The sequence below is a fragment of the Acartia tonsa genome, chromosome 11, assembly GCF_053477335.1.
Source record: "Acartia tonsa isolate MP-2025a chromosome 11, ASM5347733v1, whole genome shotgun sequence".
NCBI classification, from domain to species: Eukaryota; Metazoa; Arthropoda; class Copepoda; order Calanoida; family Acartiidae; genus Acartia; species Acartia tonsa.
Window position 1 is genome coordinate 37,944,975 of NC_137270.1, and position 18,945 is coordinate 37,963,919.

At 31.5% G+C, this 18,945-nt stretch overlaps 1 protein-coding gene across 3 annotated transcripts; it reads left to right on the forward strand.

Annotated features, from left to right (window-relative positions):
- The first annotated feature begins 1,902 nt into the window (after window positions 1–1,902).
- On the forward strand, window positions 1,903–8,650 carry LOC145331916 (uncharacterized). Of its 3 annotated transcripts, XM_080176791.1 has the most exons (13): window positions 1,904–2,143; window positions 2,472–2,531; window positions 3,038–3,109; window positions 3,797–3,877; window positions 4,210–4,281; window positions 4,722–4,787; window positions 4,872–4,988; window positions 5,580–5,645; window positions 6,023–6,076; window positions 6,674–6,751; window positions 7,355–7,417; window positions 7,674–7,790; window positions 8,438–8,650. In XM_080176791.1, exons 1-13 carry the CDS (start codon window positions 1,992–1,994, stop codon window positions 8,517–8,519), a joined length of 1,080 nt encoding a protein of 359 aa, XP_080032917.1. In that variant the 5' UTR covers window positions 1,904–1,991; the 3' UTR covers window positions 8,520–8,650. The 3 variants fall into 3 exon arrangements, with proteins under 3 accessions (XP_080032915.1, XP_080032916.1, XP_080032917.1); XM_080176789.1 differs by having other exon boundaries at window positions 1,903–2,143; window positions 4,722–4,988; XM_080176790.1 differs by having other exon boundaries at window positions 1,903–2,143; window positions 4,722–4,988; window positions 5,589–5,645.
- Window positions 8,651–18,945: the final 10,295 nt, after the last annotated feature.

Consider the following 18,945-nt stretch of genomic DNA (forward strand, 5'->3'; position numbering starts at 1 on the left):
CTCAATTTTACAAACCAACAAATAAAATACAATAACAGCCCCCAAAGTTGTTGAGCAAAACGAACAAAAAAAAAACGTTATTTAAAGCTTTGGGGACCAGTGTAATAAACAGCCAAATGTCCACTCCCTCCTTGGTCTTTATGTCTGTTCACTAAGACCTCAAAAGCGGTTGGACTAATTGTTCCACAATTCTCAGGTAATTATTAAAAAACTTATACCCTTTTATAAGGATTACAACACATAATAGTAAAATGTGAGTGTCGTTGCTTTGCAGCTCAAATAAAGATGTAAATTAGATTTTACACTTGATTTGATTATACACATGGGTTCAGGGGGAGGACAATGGATGATAAATAATATTCCCCCTTTATAACGTTTTATGTATGAAAATTTGCATTTTTTTTTTAATAGGAAAGTTTACGGGTAAAAAGGTTTTTAAATGGTTATTTATCTATCGTATTTTAGACAGCTTTCCATTGATGTTAAATGAAAAAATATAACATTAAAACAAGTTTTGTTATCCCCGAGGTTCCAAAGATCGGGTCTAACAAAACTGGTATTAATTAAAAGGTTTTTATTTCAATATTCGTGGAAAATTGTTTGCAATACGAAGCTAGACATCAGTTTTCAGTATTACTAAGAATCGGTAAATCAGAGGAAATCAATCGGTTTCGAAGCCATACTAGAAAATCTAAGTACATAGTACAAATCTAAACGGTTAGCCAATGAGTTACAAACTTGTTTGACAGACAAATTTAAACATGGTTTGGAGCGAAGCTTTTCTACAATATCCATATATTAAAAATGTATCATCTTGAATTTTTGTTTTTTAATTTTTGATAATAACATTGCTTCACAACAATTATGAAATATTCTCCTAAAATTTTGTATCTTTTTGGGTTTTAGGATATTTTTATTGTTATAAAATTTAATTCATTCAAAGCAAGTTTATGCTACCTTTTAATGCTACGTCAAAGCTGACCGTACTTTGCTTACAGCTTTATTAACCCCTTCCCCTATCTACAGCTTAAATTTCATGGATAAAGAGAAAGAAAATACGAAAACAATTTAACTGAGATGAAAATGAATTTATTTTAGAGAAAATAACTAGCATATTTTTTTTTATAAAATCCTTTAAATATTTATCCTATTGACAAAAAATTCCTTTTTCTAATTTTAAAGATTTGGATTTTTGGCATTATTTTTTTCTTGTAAAAAAACTCTATTTGTTTCTTTTTCTTAATCCTTATCCTTTATTCCTGATTTATGTGCTTTTAAAGAATGAACAATTTAATACTATAAGTGTTTTTACATATCAGATAATAACAATCAACATCTTTCTCTAAATAATACTATGTGTCCATCTATCAATCCAATTATTTATCTATCCATCAATCTATTTATCAAATTAGATATCTTTGTATAATGTATACAAGACTTTATGTTAATCAATCTATCATACTATCTTGCCTCCTATATATTAATACTAGCGGTTTCGTCCCTAGCCTCTAGGGGCTTTGCCCCAAGAGGTTTTATCAAACTAAATTTTCGTGTTTTAGATTTTTAAAAAAATTTAAAAATAATTTTTTTTGGGGTGGTTAGTGGTGTCCCACCCCCCAATAAAATAGTAAAGGAGAACCCGATCGGTTCAGCGGTTAGCTATATCCTTCGCTACAAACAAACAGACAGACAAACAAACATCGTTCTACTTTGTATTATAAATTGTAAAATTGTATATCTCTGAAACTATCTATCAATCTTTGTGTTATGTATGTATAGCTTAATTTCTAATAAACTATTTATATAAACTTGTCTATTTGACTGTCTAGATAATTTTGACTAATTTGTAGTTACACTTTGAAAGAATGGTTACGGGGGGGGGGGGTGTTGTCGGGTAACTAGTCTAATTTGACCGACCAGTTACAACATCAACATGAAACCCAAAGTGTGAAGAATTATTCTTTTATCAAGTACTATTTATATTACATTTTATGTATTTATTTATAATCTATTATGTTAAAATGAAGATTTTTGGTGTGAAAATCAAAGCGCCCAGTTTTATGCGCTCGTCGCGTGAAAGTGAAGCAAGATACACCACCAGCCATGGTACCCGCGCGGCTATCCCTGCGCAAGGAGAGTTTAGGTAAAGTTTGGTTCATTTATCACATTAAAAAATATGATTATTTTTTCAGAAAGGCTTCGAAACTAATATCCGCTTGATTATAAATGGGTCTAAACCATACTGGAAAAACTTTACAGTATCGTATTAAAGCCAGTTTTCTAAAAATAATAAAAATAATCCTCATAGTTTTCTTTGTTAACCCCGAGGGCCTTTGTATATCACTTCCAAATCCAATTTAAGCTTTGTTTTTTTTAGTGGAAATTTAATTTTTCTAATTATTTTGATTGTTTGTTTTATCTTATTCTTTTACCTATATTTTTCACAATTAATATTTGTTTTATTTATTTAGATTTACTGAAGATCTTGCCACTACCACTTTTCTTTCATTCGACTGGGACACTAACATCATGTAAGTTTACTTTGTTCTTATATAGACATAGAAAACCTGTATGAACAATCTCTTAGCCCTAAAATATCAGGGAAAGAGCCCCCCTTAGATTCTTTGTTAATCCTGTTGCAGAGCAATAACAATTTTGACAAATATATGACTTGACAAATCTTTAAAATATCTCATAATTGACCAAAATATATTGTGTAAGACAATATTTGGTTCAAGGTACGATCCTACAGGTCTCCAGCAAACTTGGAGCTGCTGCTGTAACTATTATACATATACTATTATATGTATTTGACATAATTTAAAACTTAAGCTTATCTTGTAAGTGTGTATGGCATATTGATTTGGTTAATATTTGCAACCGCCGATGGCTGTGACTGCTGCAGTTTTCTTAGAAAATTAAATTCTTCAAAATTTTGATATATAGTTAGTTTACCTGTATAAACTTATAAGTTAACATGCACTGAAAAAAAGTGTTCTTCTAATATTGTGTAAAAAATAATATCCCTTTTTTTTAGCTACGTGAAGAGTGTCCATACCGGTGAGACAATTTGCTGTTACAAAATGAATAGAGATGAAAATAGGAGTCGGTAAGAGTCCTGGGATCTAAATTGATAAGACAATGGCCGATAGATTGATGTACATCCCCAATGATAATACAGAAAAATACCCCTACTATACATCAAAGTTCGTGATTTGCAATTTTTATGCATGTTGTCTTTTTTGTTTGGTTTAAATATTCTTTTATTCTTTTGATTTAAGCCTCAGGGTGAATTAAGTCAATTTCCTGCCCCCTTCCTTCTTATCACTTTAAATGCCCTTGATGCTTAAATCCTTTAAAAAAATACAAGACTCAAAACCTAGTGCTGTTTGTCTATTCGTCCGTTAAGGTCACATAATTTTTAAAAATTTCACTGGCGTGTACAGGGTTTTTTCAAGGATGTGAACACTTTTGAAAAGGTCGAGGAAGTGGTTGAAGAAAGGCCTTACATTTTGCATTTTTTCCCGTCTCTTCTATCTTATTGACCAATTTCTACCCCTCCCCACAAATTGTAAAACTCGAGTTAGAGTACCAAACCCCCTCATTTGTATGCTTTCTTAGGAGTATTGTCATTCTTTTCTAAAAATATCCTTAAACCTACCAAAGATATCAAATAACTAATTTTCTTATAATATTCTCTGGGCCAAAAGATCTCACTGACTAGCACACACTAAGATAGACACACATACACTCAAGTTAAGTTTAAAAAAATATGATCACATATTTATATTTAAAGGTACGAGTCAGCTCCGATCACAAGACCTTCACTATCTGGAGGCATATCTTTGCCTGACGTGGCACTAGACAGGTCAGATAGGTAAGTTATTCTCCAGCTAAATTCAAGAAACAAAAATAAACCTAATGACATTAACCCTATAACATTATTTTTTCAATTAAAAAATTTCTAGGTCTGATTTCTTTTATCACAAACTAGCGGCTGCACCAAACACAACCTCAAGTGTAATCTAAAAATATTGGGAGGGGAGGGGGGAGGGGGGAGGGGAGGTTGGCGCCCCTCACCCCCATAAAAATAAAAATCTTCCTGGGAATCTATTGCAGAGAATAAACATAATGGTTTGATTATTAATTAGGAACAGACAGACTTTCTATTTTTTTTATATTATAATTGTTAATTATCTTTGTCTTTAGGTTTCCCAGACCACGACCCCCTCGTCTAGGCGTGTCTAGTTTGTCTAGTGTCCAGTATAAATACCAGACAAGGTAAATATTACATATTCCAGGGAGATTAAGCAAATAGGTTCGGGATTGGATAAGACATTGGACGAAAAATTTAATTACATTACCATTTCATTCCGCAATGATGATCAACAAATTTATATTTTTTTGTAGATTAAGATGACTGGTCAAAAAGTTGTGTTAGTGGCCTCTAGGTGAACTTAAGATAAGCGTTGGGGGGGGGGGGGGGGTTTGATTCATCACACCACTTTTCTTGTTATTTTAAAAATAAAATGTTAAATTAAAATTTTGAGTGTATTTTTTCCCGGGGTTATTTCTCAAGGAAGGTTTGATAAACCTTCCCCCATTATATCCATAAACCTTCTTAAGAAGCTTAAAAGGAGAACCTTATCGGTCCAGCAGTTAGATAAAACAAACAGATAGACATCATGTTACTTCCATAAAAAAAGTTTTTTTTTGTTTAGATGTCTAATAAATAGTGTAAATTCTGATGATTCGTGCAACCAGAGTAGTGGCAACGGCAGTGTGTTCAGCTGTGTTAATAACAGTTTGGCAGACAGCTGCAGCCCTACCAGCTGTGTTGATAACAGTTTGGCAGACAGCTGCAGCCCTACCAGCTGTGTTGATAACAGTTTGGCAGACAGCTGCAGCCCTACCAGCTATGCTGATAACAGGTTGACCGGCAGCCTCAGCCCTACGAACATTAATGACAGCACGACCTTTTATTCCAGGTTAATCTTTTAATATTCAGTGAAATCACTCCGTCTCACTGCCAGCATTTCTCTATAAAAAAAAACAATTAAAATTGTGTGGATTAGGAGGGAGGGACGAGGTCAGGATTCAAATTATCTAAAATGTAAATTTCTACCTTTTACCATTGTTTTATATGAAAAAAGCTTCAAAATGTTAGGATTTTTTGACCATATATCATCGAATGTTTGGTTGAGTTCAAACCTTTGTGACACAAAAGTTAACTTTTTTAATGAAAAGTGTTAATTTAGAGAAAGGGATGGTAACTTGTAATATTGTTAACAGTTTTATTACTGTACTTTCGTAATTTACAGCATTTATATTTCTTTTGGCGTATTATTTTATTTGAACCGTTCAACTCAACAAAACATTTGATGATATTTCATAAAAAAATGCTTAACATTTCAGAGTTTTATTCATAGAAAATTATGATGAAACTTATTTTTTTTAATTGATTTTTTAAACATAACCCTAATATTCACCTAAATTATATTTAAAATCAATGCTGGAAGGTGCTTAAAATCACTTCTCTCGTTCGTGGATAGTCCCCTATACTAAAAAGATAATTTTAGCATCCCTAGATCCTTGAACGAAGTGCAAAAATGCGTGGTCACTAGGAAACCAACTGATAAAAAGAGGTGAAAATTAGTTTTTGTTACATTTATTAGAAAATCTACTTTCCTTTTAAATAGCCCAAAACTATCACAGAACCTATGCGAAGCCTACCTTCAATAGAGAACCTAATCAGTTTTGTAGTTATTGAGGTCTTAAACTTCTGACAAAAATTCCTTACTAATTTATCTAATAGGAAGTGTTTGTGTTTGTATGTTTGTTCTTCTGCAATATTAAAAATACATATAATCTTCTTTGGACTTAAAAGAAGCTTCACTGTAACGGAGAAACATTTCTTTCCATACAGCAGTTGGTGAGATCTTAAGCAACTGACAGATAGAAACCCTTTTACTTTAATATAAAGATTACTCTGAGACTATATATAATTTGTTTGTTTATTCAGAATGAAAACTTTCCGGAATAGCTATGATGGAGCAGGTCTGAAAACATCAAACCAGTTAGTGAATTTTATTTTTACTTCTTTGTAAGAAGGTTTTTTTTGACTAAAAGTGAAAGGTAGATATTTATATAGAATATACTTAGATATATTGACAGGGGAAAAACTTGCTAGCTAGAATGAACCTAATTTATTGCTCAGTTCGTTCATACAGCAGGAGGGGAATGGAAGGGGTAAAGGGGCTGGAAATCGTCATATTAGCCATCTGCAAATATTACTTTATCAGAGTACATGAAAATATTGTGCAACATCCAAATAATAATATTAGTATGTTCCAGGGGCGTCCAAGCTTTTTTATTTGAGGGGTAAAATTTTGAAAATAAAAATTTTTTGGGGGGGGTAATCTTTATTTCATAGAGGCATTTTTTTTTATTTGGGGGGGGGGGGGTAAAAATTGAAAATGCAAAATTTTGGGGGTGCCTATGACACCCCCAAATTCATTTGGGGGGGGGGGGGGCAATTACCCCTTTACCCCCCCCCCTTGGACGTCTATGGAATGTTTGTTATGATTATTGGTAGATTTTTTAAATTAACGCGCGTATTTAAAATTGTAATTTGGTGTTAAAGGTTTGCATGTTGCCTATTATATTTGTTCAGGCCAGAGGATTGTGTGACACCTCAAGCTGACAAAATTACCTTACGGCATCAATATGATAGTGGCTACAAATCATCCAGGTTGGCATAAAGTTTTAGGCTATTTAAGTTCAGATGCTGTTATAGACTTGAGCTTCAAATATTTCAACAAGGAGGACAACATCCATAAGTATCATAACAAAAAAACAGTGATAGAAAAATGGACAACGTTAATCATAGAGTAGATATTTAGTTTTCTTATGTAATCTTAAGTTAATGGAGATAAAATGCAAAATAAATCTTAGCGTCATTAATGACTGACTTACGGGTAAACAAAGTTAATTATAGAGTATTTTTGCTACCAACAAAGTTACTCACATCATTTCTTTCTAATTATCGAAAGCTCTTCTTTTATACATTTAATTTGCCTACGTGAAACCTAGCTCTGATCACAAATAATTGTCCTATTTATTTAAAATCTTGCTTGAAAAAACCTGAAGATAATCTTGTAGGCATTGTAACTCCTTACCTATTATCAAACCATATAAAATATTCATTTTTTAGACACCTTTATGTGCACCCATAGTTTCAAAATCTGATCAATGTCTTAATTTTCTCCATAATTATTGTCATGTTTGTTGAGCTTTGCTTTAGTGGAAGTTGTCATTCTTGGCATAATTATTTTCAATCTGTTTTATATTCCAGGAGGACTAATAGGTCCAGAGATCCACTGTACTCATCCACGTCTGATATTCAACCTGAAAGAAGGTATATAGAACTTTTTTAATACTGAAGATGTTCTGTAAAGTTCTGTAAAGCTTAGTTTCACTCACTCTGTCTGTCTGTCTGTCTATATGTGTGGCTCCTAATTTTCTTAAGATATCTGTTTTTGTATTATTTTGTAAAAAATTTCTTACAGTTAGATCTTGTGGTCAGTTTGCTTGTCTAGTTTGCCCAAATATATTAAACAAAGATATCCTGGATCTGTTGAACATATTATTTCTAATCTGTGCTTTATTACAAGGGAGTTGGAGACGATGCCGCCAACTTTCCCAAAAATGGGGGTATTTTCTTCCCTTGAAAGGGGCCCAACGCCCCCTCCAAGAACCTCAAGTCTTCAGAAGTATTCAACTACAAAAAGGTAAATATGTTTTAACGTTTATGCATGTAGAGGAGTAACCAGCATGCAAATTACTGGATTGTTCTTCGCTTGCTTCCTATTGGCTGCTTTAAAGAGTATGTATCTAATAAATATATCTTTTTTTTGGTCATTTTTGGTTAGAAGCCTTTTTAAACTCAGATTATATATAGGCTCCTTTTGGCATTAATAATAAGTAAATTTTTTGAAGGTATGTATTTTTTTGCGGGTAAAGGCATCAAAGATCTTACATTGGGGATGGGGGCCTCTCAAACCCTCCTTATTTGTTTTTGTTACTTCCCCAAAAAAGCTTAACACCGCTGCAGGATCAGTTTAGTTGTATTTCCCTGAAGAGTAGATTCCAATTGGTTATCGAGATCTTAAGCTTCAGACAGACATCATTCTACTTTGTAATAAATATACGCAATACAAATGAGGGGGGGAAAAGAATGTGGTTCCATACCCCTCCAAATATTTCCCATCAAACCTTAATAAAATTGTCTCTGTACCCACATACTGATATAGTACGTAGGTTTAGGTTAATCTTTGGAGCACTGGCCTCACTCCATTCAAAGCTCTGAGCACATTAGAGTGACATAATTTCATAGCCTACTTAAAACTAAAACTTTTATTCAACTTATTATTTTCAGATATGTTCCAACATCCAAACAATTGACCTTTGAGGACAAGGGGTGTCAAACTGAATCAGCTCCAGTAGGAATAGTTGTTTGAGGTCAGATCTGCTTTTTATATATATTTAAAAAAATATATATATTATGTGTTTTTATCTTTATGTATGCTGTACATAAATTTTAAAATAGATTATTTAATATACATTTTTTATTAATAAACTAGTAGAAATAGATGCTTTGTTATTTGTAACATCAAAATATATACAAATACTAGGTGTAAAAAATTCATGGAATTTAACTAATAACTGCTTTTCAGTAAGCAAACAAAGTCCACCCAGTTGACCCACTATAAAACCTACAACTACTTTGGCATATTTTACTTTATTATACAAACTTTGAGTTTGGTATGTTTATGTTTTGCTTAAGCAAATTGTTTTTGCAATACCTACAAGAAAGGTTTACTTTAAGGTTGAAAAGTGAACATCTTCTAAACCGATTAATATCCACTTGATTAGAACCTGTTCTTAGCCATACTAAAAAATCATTAATATCATCATATCTCAGATAATTTTCCACGAATATGAAAATCATAAAAGTAATACATTTTTTGTTATCGATCACTTTTGGCCCCGCAGGACTAATAAAACTGGTTTTATTCCTAATGCGTCATTTTACTATACGCGGAAAGCTGTCTACGATACGATGCAATAAAGAACTATTCTAGTGAACTAAATATTTGATACTCAATTTAAAGGGTTTACAAGAGACATCTAACCTATTATTCGACTTTTTTGTAATTATTCTGTAAGTAAAAAATATGTGAACTTTTTATAGCGGTCTTGAAAGATCCTAATAGAGATAGCATCTGCTTTTTTTTTTGCGAGTTCAGGTCATAACCCAAAAAAACGACGAAAACTGAATTTTTAAGTTGAGTTAGCAAACTTAGTGGTTTGAAGCAAAGGCATCTACTCTATATCATGGAAAAGTCTGTTCATTCATGACGCTATACAGCAAATTGAGAAGGCGTTTAAAATTTTAAAAGTTCACTTTATGCTTCGCTACTTTTAGATGTGATCATATTTATAATTTCTCAGTTAATAAGGTAAGGATAAATTTTCATTTGTTTGTTTATTACTTTTAGGACTAGGTCAAGTTAGGCTAGGTTATATTGGGTAATGTGTAGCCACGCAGAGTTAAGGCACCGCAGGCGTAGGCCACACAGAATAAAAGCCTCCTGCAGGGCTTAGGCAAATTATAGGATTACAGAGTAGCTACGCTAATAGACATTGTATTATTTGAATAAAAGCTAACTAATGGTTGCTTCTTTTGTTCTAGATTTTGCTATCAGGAATATAAAGGGATAAGACAATGGCCGACAAATCTATGTACATTCCCAATGATGATACACAAAATTACCTTTTTTATAGATTACAAATAGTCTTTGAAACTTAGCTTAATGAACCAACCAATCAAAATTCAATAAAGTTCGCTTTTATAAAACTTTGGGGAGTAGTGTAATTAACAGTCCAATGTCCAGATGTCCACTCCCATGTTTTGGTATACAAGGACGATTATATATTATGTAGCGCAGTTGCTAGAATAATATCAATAGTAACAAGCTCCTTCTAAAAAAGAACAGTAAATTACGGAATAGTAAACATATAGATACTCTTATTGTATATTTAGTAAATGCAATATCAAAGTGATAAATGGAGTAATGAATAGAAGTAAATGAATTGGTGTACAACCCAAATTAAGTTAAATAAAATCACCCCTTCTGTGGATAAAAATATTGAAATAAAGGTTTGGTCACATCTAGTATATATCAACTAATCAAGTTTTAATAAAGGTCTCCAACGTTTTTAAGCCAACGAGGGGAACCGGTGGCCCCCCTTTCCCTGGATAAGTGAAAGTAGCTTAAGGGTGAAGGAAGCGAAAATAGACTTAGACTTATAAAAGATGGGATATTCATTATCAAACAGGGGACTTGCAAAAAAAAAATTAGCCCCCCCCCCCCCCCGACCGATTAAGGTGCGGCAAGGTGCCCGACTGTAAAGGGTTAATGTATGAAAGTACATATACTTTAGACAGACCAATATACATCTTATAAAAAAGCTTTGCTTATAAAAAATACCAAAATATATATGCTAATTATTTGGGGGTATACCAGCTTACATGGGGGTGAATATAAAAATATGTGTTTTCTCAAAACGAAAGTAAGCTACTCATAATTCACATTGTCTGTCAGTCTGTAAAGCTACCAACCCCCCCCCCCCCCCCCCACCTCTTAATATGTTTGAAAAGTATCTCATAACCTACCCTCCTCTATAATAAAGATTATACTCTTCCTAAGACCTATAGAATGCTGCCCTTTAAAGGACCAATCCGATGGTTATTAAGATCTTAACATACAAACAGACATATGCACATCTTAAAAATAAATAAAAACTGAAATTAAAGAGCTAAATTATTTTAGATTAGCTAAAAATTAGCCTATTATTTTTTGGAAGTTTTAAATGACACAAAAAATAACTCTTTTATCCCCTTTTTGTTTTGTTTCTAATTATGATAATTCATCATGGGAGTTTTAATTAGAAGTTTTGAACAATGGCTTTATTTTTTTAGTCAACGACAATGGATATAGAATATACGTGGATATATTGACTGGGGAAAATTTGGTGTTAATTTAGCTTGCTAATATGGAATTTGTTTATTGGTCAGTTTGTTCAATCAGTTCGAGGGGAGGGCATATGGTACCAGAAAGTCCGTACATCCATTTAAAACAGGCTGATTTTTTACTTTTTGATCAAATTTTTGTATGATAAAATTATCCTATTCATCGGATTTTGTAAAATTTATTTCTAGGACATCGAGGTACAATATTATTAGCTTTTATGAATGTTGTCATCCTTGTTTACGTAAGTTTGAGTGTTTTTAAAATAATAAAATATATATGAAAAAACACGCTTAAGTTAGTACTGTTAATATGAGCATTAAATAATAAGAAATTACATTAAAAATCAATTTGATATTTTATTTTTGTTTTTTACTTTAAAGTATTTTAAAAAGAATATAAGGTTTCTCAAAATTCTGTTATTTTTCCCCAAAAATGACAAAAGCATTATAAAATTGTTGCAAAAAAGCCATAATGAGCAGGACAAACTAAAAAAGTCAAATGCATTGTTATTTGTGTTGACCAAGGTTTTGTTTGCTTTTAATTTGAGCTAAGGGGAACTTTTCTATTCATAATTTAGGGTGCCTCAAACTATAAGAGTTTAATTAGTTATCAATTAGAATCAAATTTAGTTAGCCCTTTCATTTATAGAAAGATTAAATAATTTTTTATAATTTTATCTTCTAAGCACCTTGTAAATTGAAGTTCAGAATTTACATTTCATCCTTCTATCTTTTTCAGTTTTGTTAATCTTATGATTATTATTTTTTAAATATTTGTGGAAAATTGTCTGTATTACGATGTAAGCATGATTTTTACGAATTACTTAGAACCGGTTCTAATCCAGCGGATATCAATCGGTTTCGAATCCATACTGGAAAAAATAGTTAGGCACCCTATAAACTAGTGTGGCTAATTTTCAGTGGCATATTTTGTTGACAACCTGCGGGAAATTATGCCATTTCCCAGGCACAACAATTATTTCCCCCCATTCAATTTGATTTCTATACGCACCAGAGAGGGAGGGGTAAGGACTGTATATTATTATGGTACCCAAAGTTTTATAAACACTATTTTTTATTTTATGGCTTAAAAACTTTGGCTACTTGTTTTGTTGATACAAACGAGATGTGTACCAATAATTTTAATCTTCTTTATTAGATATGTAGATCAATTCATTATCTTATCCCTTAAAATCCCTGATAATCACAGCAACTATTAGATTGGGATATTCCTGTTCTCTAACTATAAGCAAGTTTTTTAATAGTGTTTTAGAAGCTGCGCCTTTAGTATTTAAAAAGTCTGCAAAAAAATGGATAGAGAAAACCAAAAAAATGAATAAGAATTAAAGCTAAAAATTAAATACCCCAAACATCTTAGATTATGAATAATATCAGTTACGCAAAATATATATTTGCGTGCTTGTTATTCCTTTTAACTTTATTTTTCCCTTGTCAACCCCCCTTTTTTCTTTCTCCCATCCTAATTTTCTTTTTTTATGCCTCCCCCCCCCCCCCCCCCAATTTCCCGGAAAGCCCTAAAATTTCTTTGTTACCAATTTTGATCACTTTTATTCATTGTTGGCATTTAACTCCCCTCGGACAAGCCACTAATCCACCCCTCCCTCTGCTTAATTGCTACTTACTACACCCATTTTATAAAGCAACGCTTTTCTACAATTTTTATAAATATCCGTGCATCCGATTTAGACAAAGTTTAATCGTCCAATTGATTGTAAAACTTGCTTGAGTATTACTGTAATAACCAAGTATAATGTATAAACTCTCATTAATAAAATCATCAATGACAGTTTCAGTTCAGGCTTTTTTTAAGACAATACTAGATAATTAAGCAATTATTACATTTTTTAATAATGATTCCTATGATATTTAGGCACAATATATTTAGCTCATCATCATTACACTAAATTTTATTTAATTAATAACTCTCACGATTGTCTATCATGTTTCACTTGATTTCATTGATGATATCATCCTTGTTGTAGTGAATGTTATCGCTGGACCTTTATTCTTTACACATACCCTCATAAAGTTTAAAAATGGTGTTTCTCTAAAGATATTTAAAAAAATAATTGTGTGTATTGATACTGGGGTAGATCAACAAAAGATAAATTACACATTTAAAACATTAGATTATTAATGAAATCATTAACTTATTTTTTGTATTTTTGTTAAACTTCAAAAACTCCCCCCTTATATAAATCTTCATAGATATTCATCTTATTAAGATTTATTAACTAGCTTTGTTATGCTATATATGTTGTTTAGTATGGCAAAGAACCGGTTCTAATCCAGCGGATATTAATCGGTTTCGAAGCCACGCTAAAAAACATATTAGCATAACTCTACTTGGTCTACCCCTATCTCTGGGAGACTACATTTGCTTAAACGTTTGAACACCTTTTGAAAAATCCCGAAATTGCTTTAAAATTTGCTAAAATAGTGTCATATGCTTTTATAATAGTGCTTATAATCAATCGCAGAGATAGAGATTAAATATAAACACAGAAAATATTCTGAAGAAAGATGAAACATTATAATAATAATATACAAAAATCGAATTCTTTGGGGGGATTTTGACATCTCCTGTTTAGGTTTCTTGTAGCAAGGTTTATTTAATGTAAACGTAATGTTGACGTAAATGTCAGGTAATTTATAGATTGCTAACCTAAAAGTAAAATGGCCAGTAGTCATTTAAATGTAAGCTTCAGACAAGAAAAACCTTACTACTTTTTATAATAGGATTGTATTATCAATTATCTTTTAAATTTTAGTATAATTATTCATTTCCATGTTTACATGGGAAATTTTGTAATTGTTGCAAAATAAAACTTTAAAAACCGTTAATTTTATGTTTGTTTTCAAATTAATTTTGAAAAGTTTTATATTTTTAGTCACAATAAAATAGCAGAAAATCTGCCTAGGATTGATTTTATGTAACACTATGATTTGTAGAGCTAGTTATCTTATTTGACTTTTTGCATAATTATGAAGTTAAATATTATTACTTGGATGTTGCACCAGATTTTCATGTAATAAAGTAATGCTTGCAGCTGGGTAAAATAAAAATACCCTCAATCCACCCCATTGAACCCATACCCTCCACTCCCACTGGATGCACGAACTACCAATAAATGAAGTCCGTAATAGCAACCTAAATTGTCGACAACTTTTTCCCTGTCAAAATATCCTCGTATATCCTATGTCCATTACTTGTAACCTAGTTTTCACCAAATATTTTGTAGCATTATTTAAAGACAAGCATTAAATTGATATTTTTGTAAAGGGATTAGAGTTGGGAGTTGGAATTGACTTTTATTTTCTTATGCAGTGTCATATCGCTTGTGTCGAGATAAATGCTTGGTTATTATGCCAACTTAAATTGTATTAAAAATTATGAAATATCAGTATGTCTATGTAATTTCAATGACATAAATCGCAGTGAGAGAGAGAGAGAGAGAGTGAAATTTGATTGATTGGTTTATTAAGTTGAGTGTTCAAACGTTTCAACCATTAATTTTACCCTACAAAAGGGGTAAATTTGTGTAATATCATTAGGGTTGCACATTAATTTATCTGCAATTGTCTTATCCCTTTAGATCCCTGGGTTGATTGTTGTTCCAAGCTCCCGCGCTTGTCTGAATGCACAAGAGAACAAAAGTATTTTCATAAGCCCCGCTGGGATTAAGAAGTTAGTTCTCCCTGTCAAAATAATTTTCTCACTTGACACAAAATCAAAATTTCGGATTCCTTTCTGTCAACGGATTTTTTATTTTTAATGTGTGGAAGGTATCAGGGATTTAAAGGGCTAAGACAATGGCCGATAGATTGATGGACATCCCCAATGATGATAAACAAAATGATCCATTCCGTAGATTCCAATTAGTGGTTGAAACGTTTGGACACTTAAATAAATGAACCAACAAATCAAATTCAATAAAAGTCCCCAAGGTTTTTTAAGCCAACGAATAAGAAAGCGTTGCTATAAGATATTGGGGACTAATGTAATAAACAGCCCAATGTCCCCTCCCTCCATGCAAACAGGTACAATTAAAAGTTTATTTTTTAAGCGAAGCTTTTCTATATCTAAGGTACACACGTTTGTCTACAATAGGTAGGTATTATCGTTACTTAGGCATGTTATCATTGTAATTTTAATTTCAAACATGGCTCGATGATTCCTGTAACAGTTAGGTATACTGAAGTACATTCCCTTAAAAGCAGAACCAAAGTATATGTACTTTTGCAAAAATTAAAATCTTACTTCAACATTAGATATTAGAGTACAAATGTCTTTGTACTTAGATAAATTAATCTTAAGACAGAAAATAATTAAGGAATTAAAACATACAAGTTAGAAAATAAAGGGACATTAATAGACTGAAAATTACACTGGTTCGCAAAGTGTATCTTGTTGGTTGTCACAATAACCCTGACCTGGGTACTTTCATTGAATTTTAATTGGATGGATACAACTAGTAGTGTCCAAACTTTTTAACCAATAATTTTATTCTACAGAAAAAGTAATTTTATCAACCATGAACCATAAAATAAAAGTTGTATCTGGGGTGCAGAGGGGTTTGGATACCTCTGAGGATGTATCTAACTCCCTTCCGTACGCCTCCGATTAAGTTAAGTTAACAGCACAAAATAAATTGACAGTCTAGACTTACAATAATGAAGACCTTTAATTTTGTATCCTTTAGTTAAAAAATCTGTTAAAAAATTAATTGAATCAATTATTAATATTTGAGCAATGCTGAGATGTAACAACAATAATTAATTTCTTTCAATTCAGCTTTTTTAGCACCGAAGCTACTCTGTTGCTTACTAAGTCTGTACGATTATGGTTTTTCATAAAGTTTTGTTTCAGATATTTCAATCATACCCTTGATTACACTTTTGTTTTGTTTTAAATATTGTAAATAGTTACTTCTACTTAAAAATAATTGGAATTCTATTTTTTTTTTCTTTTATTTCCAAGGATTTAAAGATTGACACAATGGGGGATAAATTGGTGTACATCTCCAACGTTGTTCAACAAAATTACCCTTTCCTTAGATTAAAATTATTAGTTGAAAAGTTTGGAGTCAAACAAATAAAGCATTCAAAGTTTTTGAACCAACAAATAGGCTTATAAACTTTGGTTACTAGTGTAATTTACATTCGAATGTCCTTATTATTTTATTTAGGTGTTGTTTTTCAATTGTTGTAGGGATGGCTACGCAATAATTTAATATAATTGTTCTTGTTTGAATGATAATCAATTCGCTAAAAGAATAATTTTGCCTCCCATCAAAAACTAAATTCCAATTTTATTGGCGTACACAGGTGGGGGGGGGCTGGATTGGAGATGTTCTAGAGATCTTTTTACATGCTTATGGCGATTAAATATATATCTATAATTAGAAAAGAGTAAAAAAGAAAGGTCGAGATAATAAAAGAGAGATAAAGAGAAATATAGAGGAAGAGAGAGAGAGAGAGAGAAGGAAAAAAAGATTTAAAAGAAAAAAAAGAAAAGAAAATGAAACTGATTCATAGAAAATGACAGAGAGTGAGAAAAAATCAACACAAAAATTTATTTTTATTTCGAAAACAATTATTGTACTAATGAACATAGAAATATATTATTGACACACTATTTTAAAGAATCTATCTGCGCCCTTAGTCTAGTCTTAGTCATAGAGAGGAACAGTTAATCTGTAAAATAAATATAAGAAAATATCAGATTGATTTCGGCTGGTTCTTAACTATTTCTTGGGGTATATAAGAAAGATAAAGGGGATTGTTAAACTTTGAAAGAGTGGTTAAACAAGGAGGAGCACTAAAATTGATTCTTATATGATTTGTGGGAGTTACGTTCAGACTGACAGAAAAACAAACAATTTATTACTTTAAGCTGTGTATCTAGCATCTAGGATTGGAAAAGGGGATAGAAAATAGCATCAAACTATTTCCGGACCTAAATGAAACTTCCAAAAAATGTAGAACTCAAACAGGTAAAAACGTACTACTTTACATAATGCTTATTTTTAAGTGTTTTTTTCTTTCTTTCGATTTCAGATCCCCATCTTCTATTGCAGCATCCCTCTCAAGAATGCAAATCATGTTTAACATCAATTAATTTTACAAATATACAAAACCCCTGTCGGCCAGTCAGTGCAAAGCCTCCCTAACCACCGGACCAAATGGGATTTTGCACTGATTCATAGACATACTGTGCGGGTTTGATTAATCTAAATTTTGACAGGGTCTGGTTGAAATTTGTTAAATCAGATTTCATGGTTAAAAAGTGTGCAATCATTAACAGAAAACCATATGGAATAATAGAATACATGTCAAACTTTTGGGATGTCATTATATCGACATAATAGAATAGCGACAATAATACCATGCCGAATCCCGATATCATGTCAGAAATAAATAATAAAGTAAACAAATGATTACTCTCCCCCAATTAATTTACGTGAAATTATGCCTTTAGAAGCTGACAATCATTAGGGGAAAGAAAGAGTTGTAGATAAATGAACAGTTTCTCTTACTTTTTAGATATCATATAAATTTTAAAGGGATCTTAAGGGATAAGACAATGGATGATAAGTCAATGTTCATCCCCAATGATTACAAACAATTTTACCCCTATAGTAGATCAAATTATTAGTAGAAATGACTGTACACTACTAGTATGGAACCAAGAAATTTAAATTCAATTCGAGTATTCAAAGGTTTACAGCTAACGAATAATATTACGTGGTTAAAAAATATTGGGTACTAGTGTAATTTCAAGTCTAATGTCCCATCCCTCCCTACATGAAATTGATCTATTTTATTGAAATTGTATGTCACTAAAATGCCTCCAAGTCAACAGGGAAGAGTTTGGGTGTCATTCTGTCTGTCCTCCCATAAATTAGGTAAAGCATATTTCATTTGGAAGTAAACTATTTGGCCACCTACTTTTCCATCAGCTAAACATAAAATATTTGATAATATTGTAACAGTTTGTCAACTAAAAGAATTATGTAGAGACATTTTTTTTTGGATTTTCGGAATATTTTTAAGCAAATTTGTTGTTTTAAATATATATCTATATAACTCTTTTATAATACATGGATGACAACATCCATAAAAGTATTTTTTTTCTAAATTGTTGTAAATCTGTCTCTAAATTGAAAACAGGGTACATATCTTAATTATTCAAAATATTTTGTCTAATATTCCTAGGAATCATTGTATCATGGGGTACATGGCAGATTTACCACTAGCAAAAATACAGTGATAGTACTGTCATAAAAAACAGTGATTTGCTGTCATAAACACAGTTTTACTGTCAAATTCACACCTGAACTTTTAGGGGGTATGACAAAAATACAGTTATTACACTGTCATATTCACAGTGTTGGTGTCAATTATATACATTACATACATATATATTATTGACAAAAATACATCTATTAAAATCATGATTTAAAGTTGATGTTAAAATAATTTTTAAAAAAACAACTAGTTTATATGTATCTAAGGACGTTCTTTTAATGATAATAAAATGTATATGCTTACAAAATTACAAACAGTTTGAAAATGACAGGACGATTCTAATTTGCCCACATTAACGTTAAGGGTTCCGTAAAGACGTAAGAACGTAAAAACCAACCTTAAATGTAAAAAAGCTTTGCTTCAAAAAATACATTCTAAAAATCTAAAAAACTAAGAATTACGTTTAATCTTTATCGACTTATTCCTAATTTTACAAAAAAAAAAAAGTTTTAAAATCTTTGTTTAATGGCATCGATTTCTCAGTTTAAAATAAGATTTTCACAAACTTTTAGATAAGT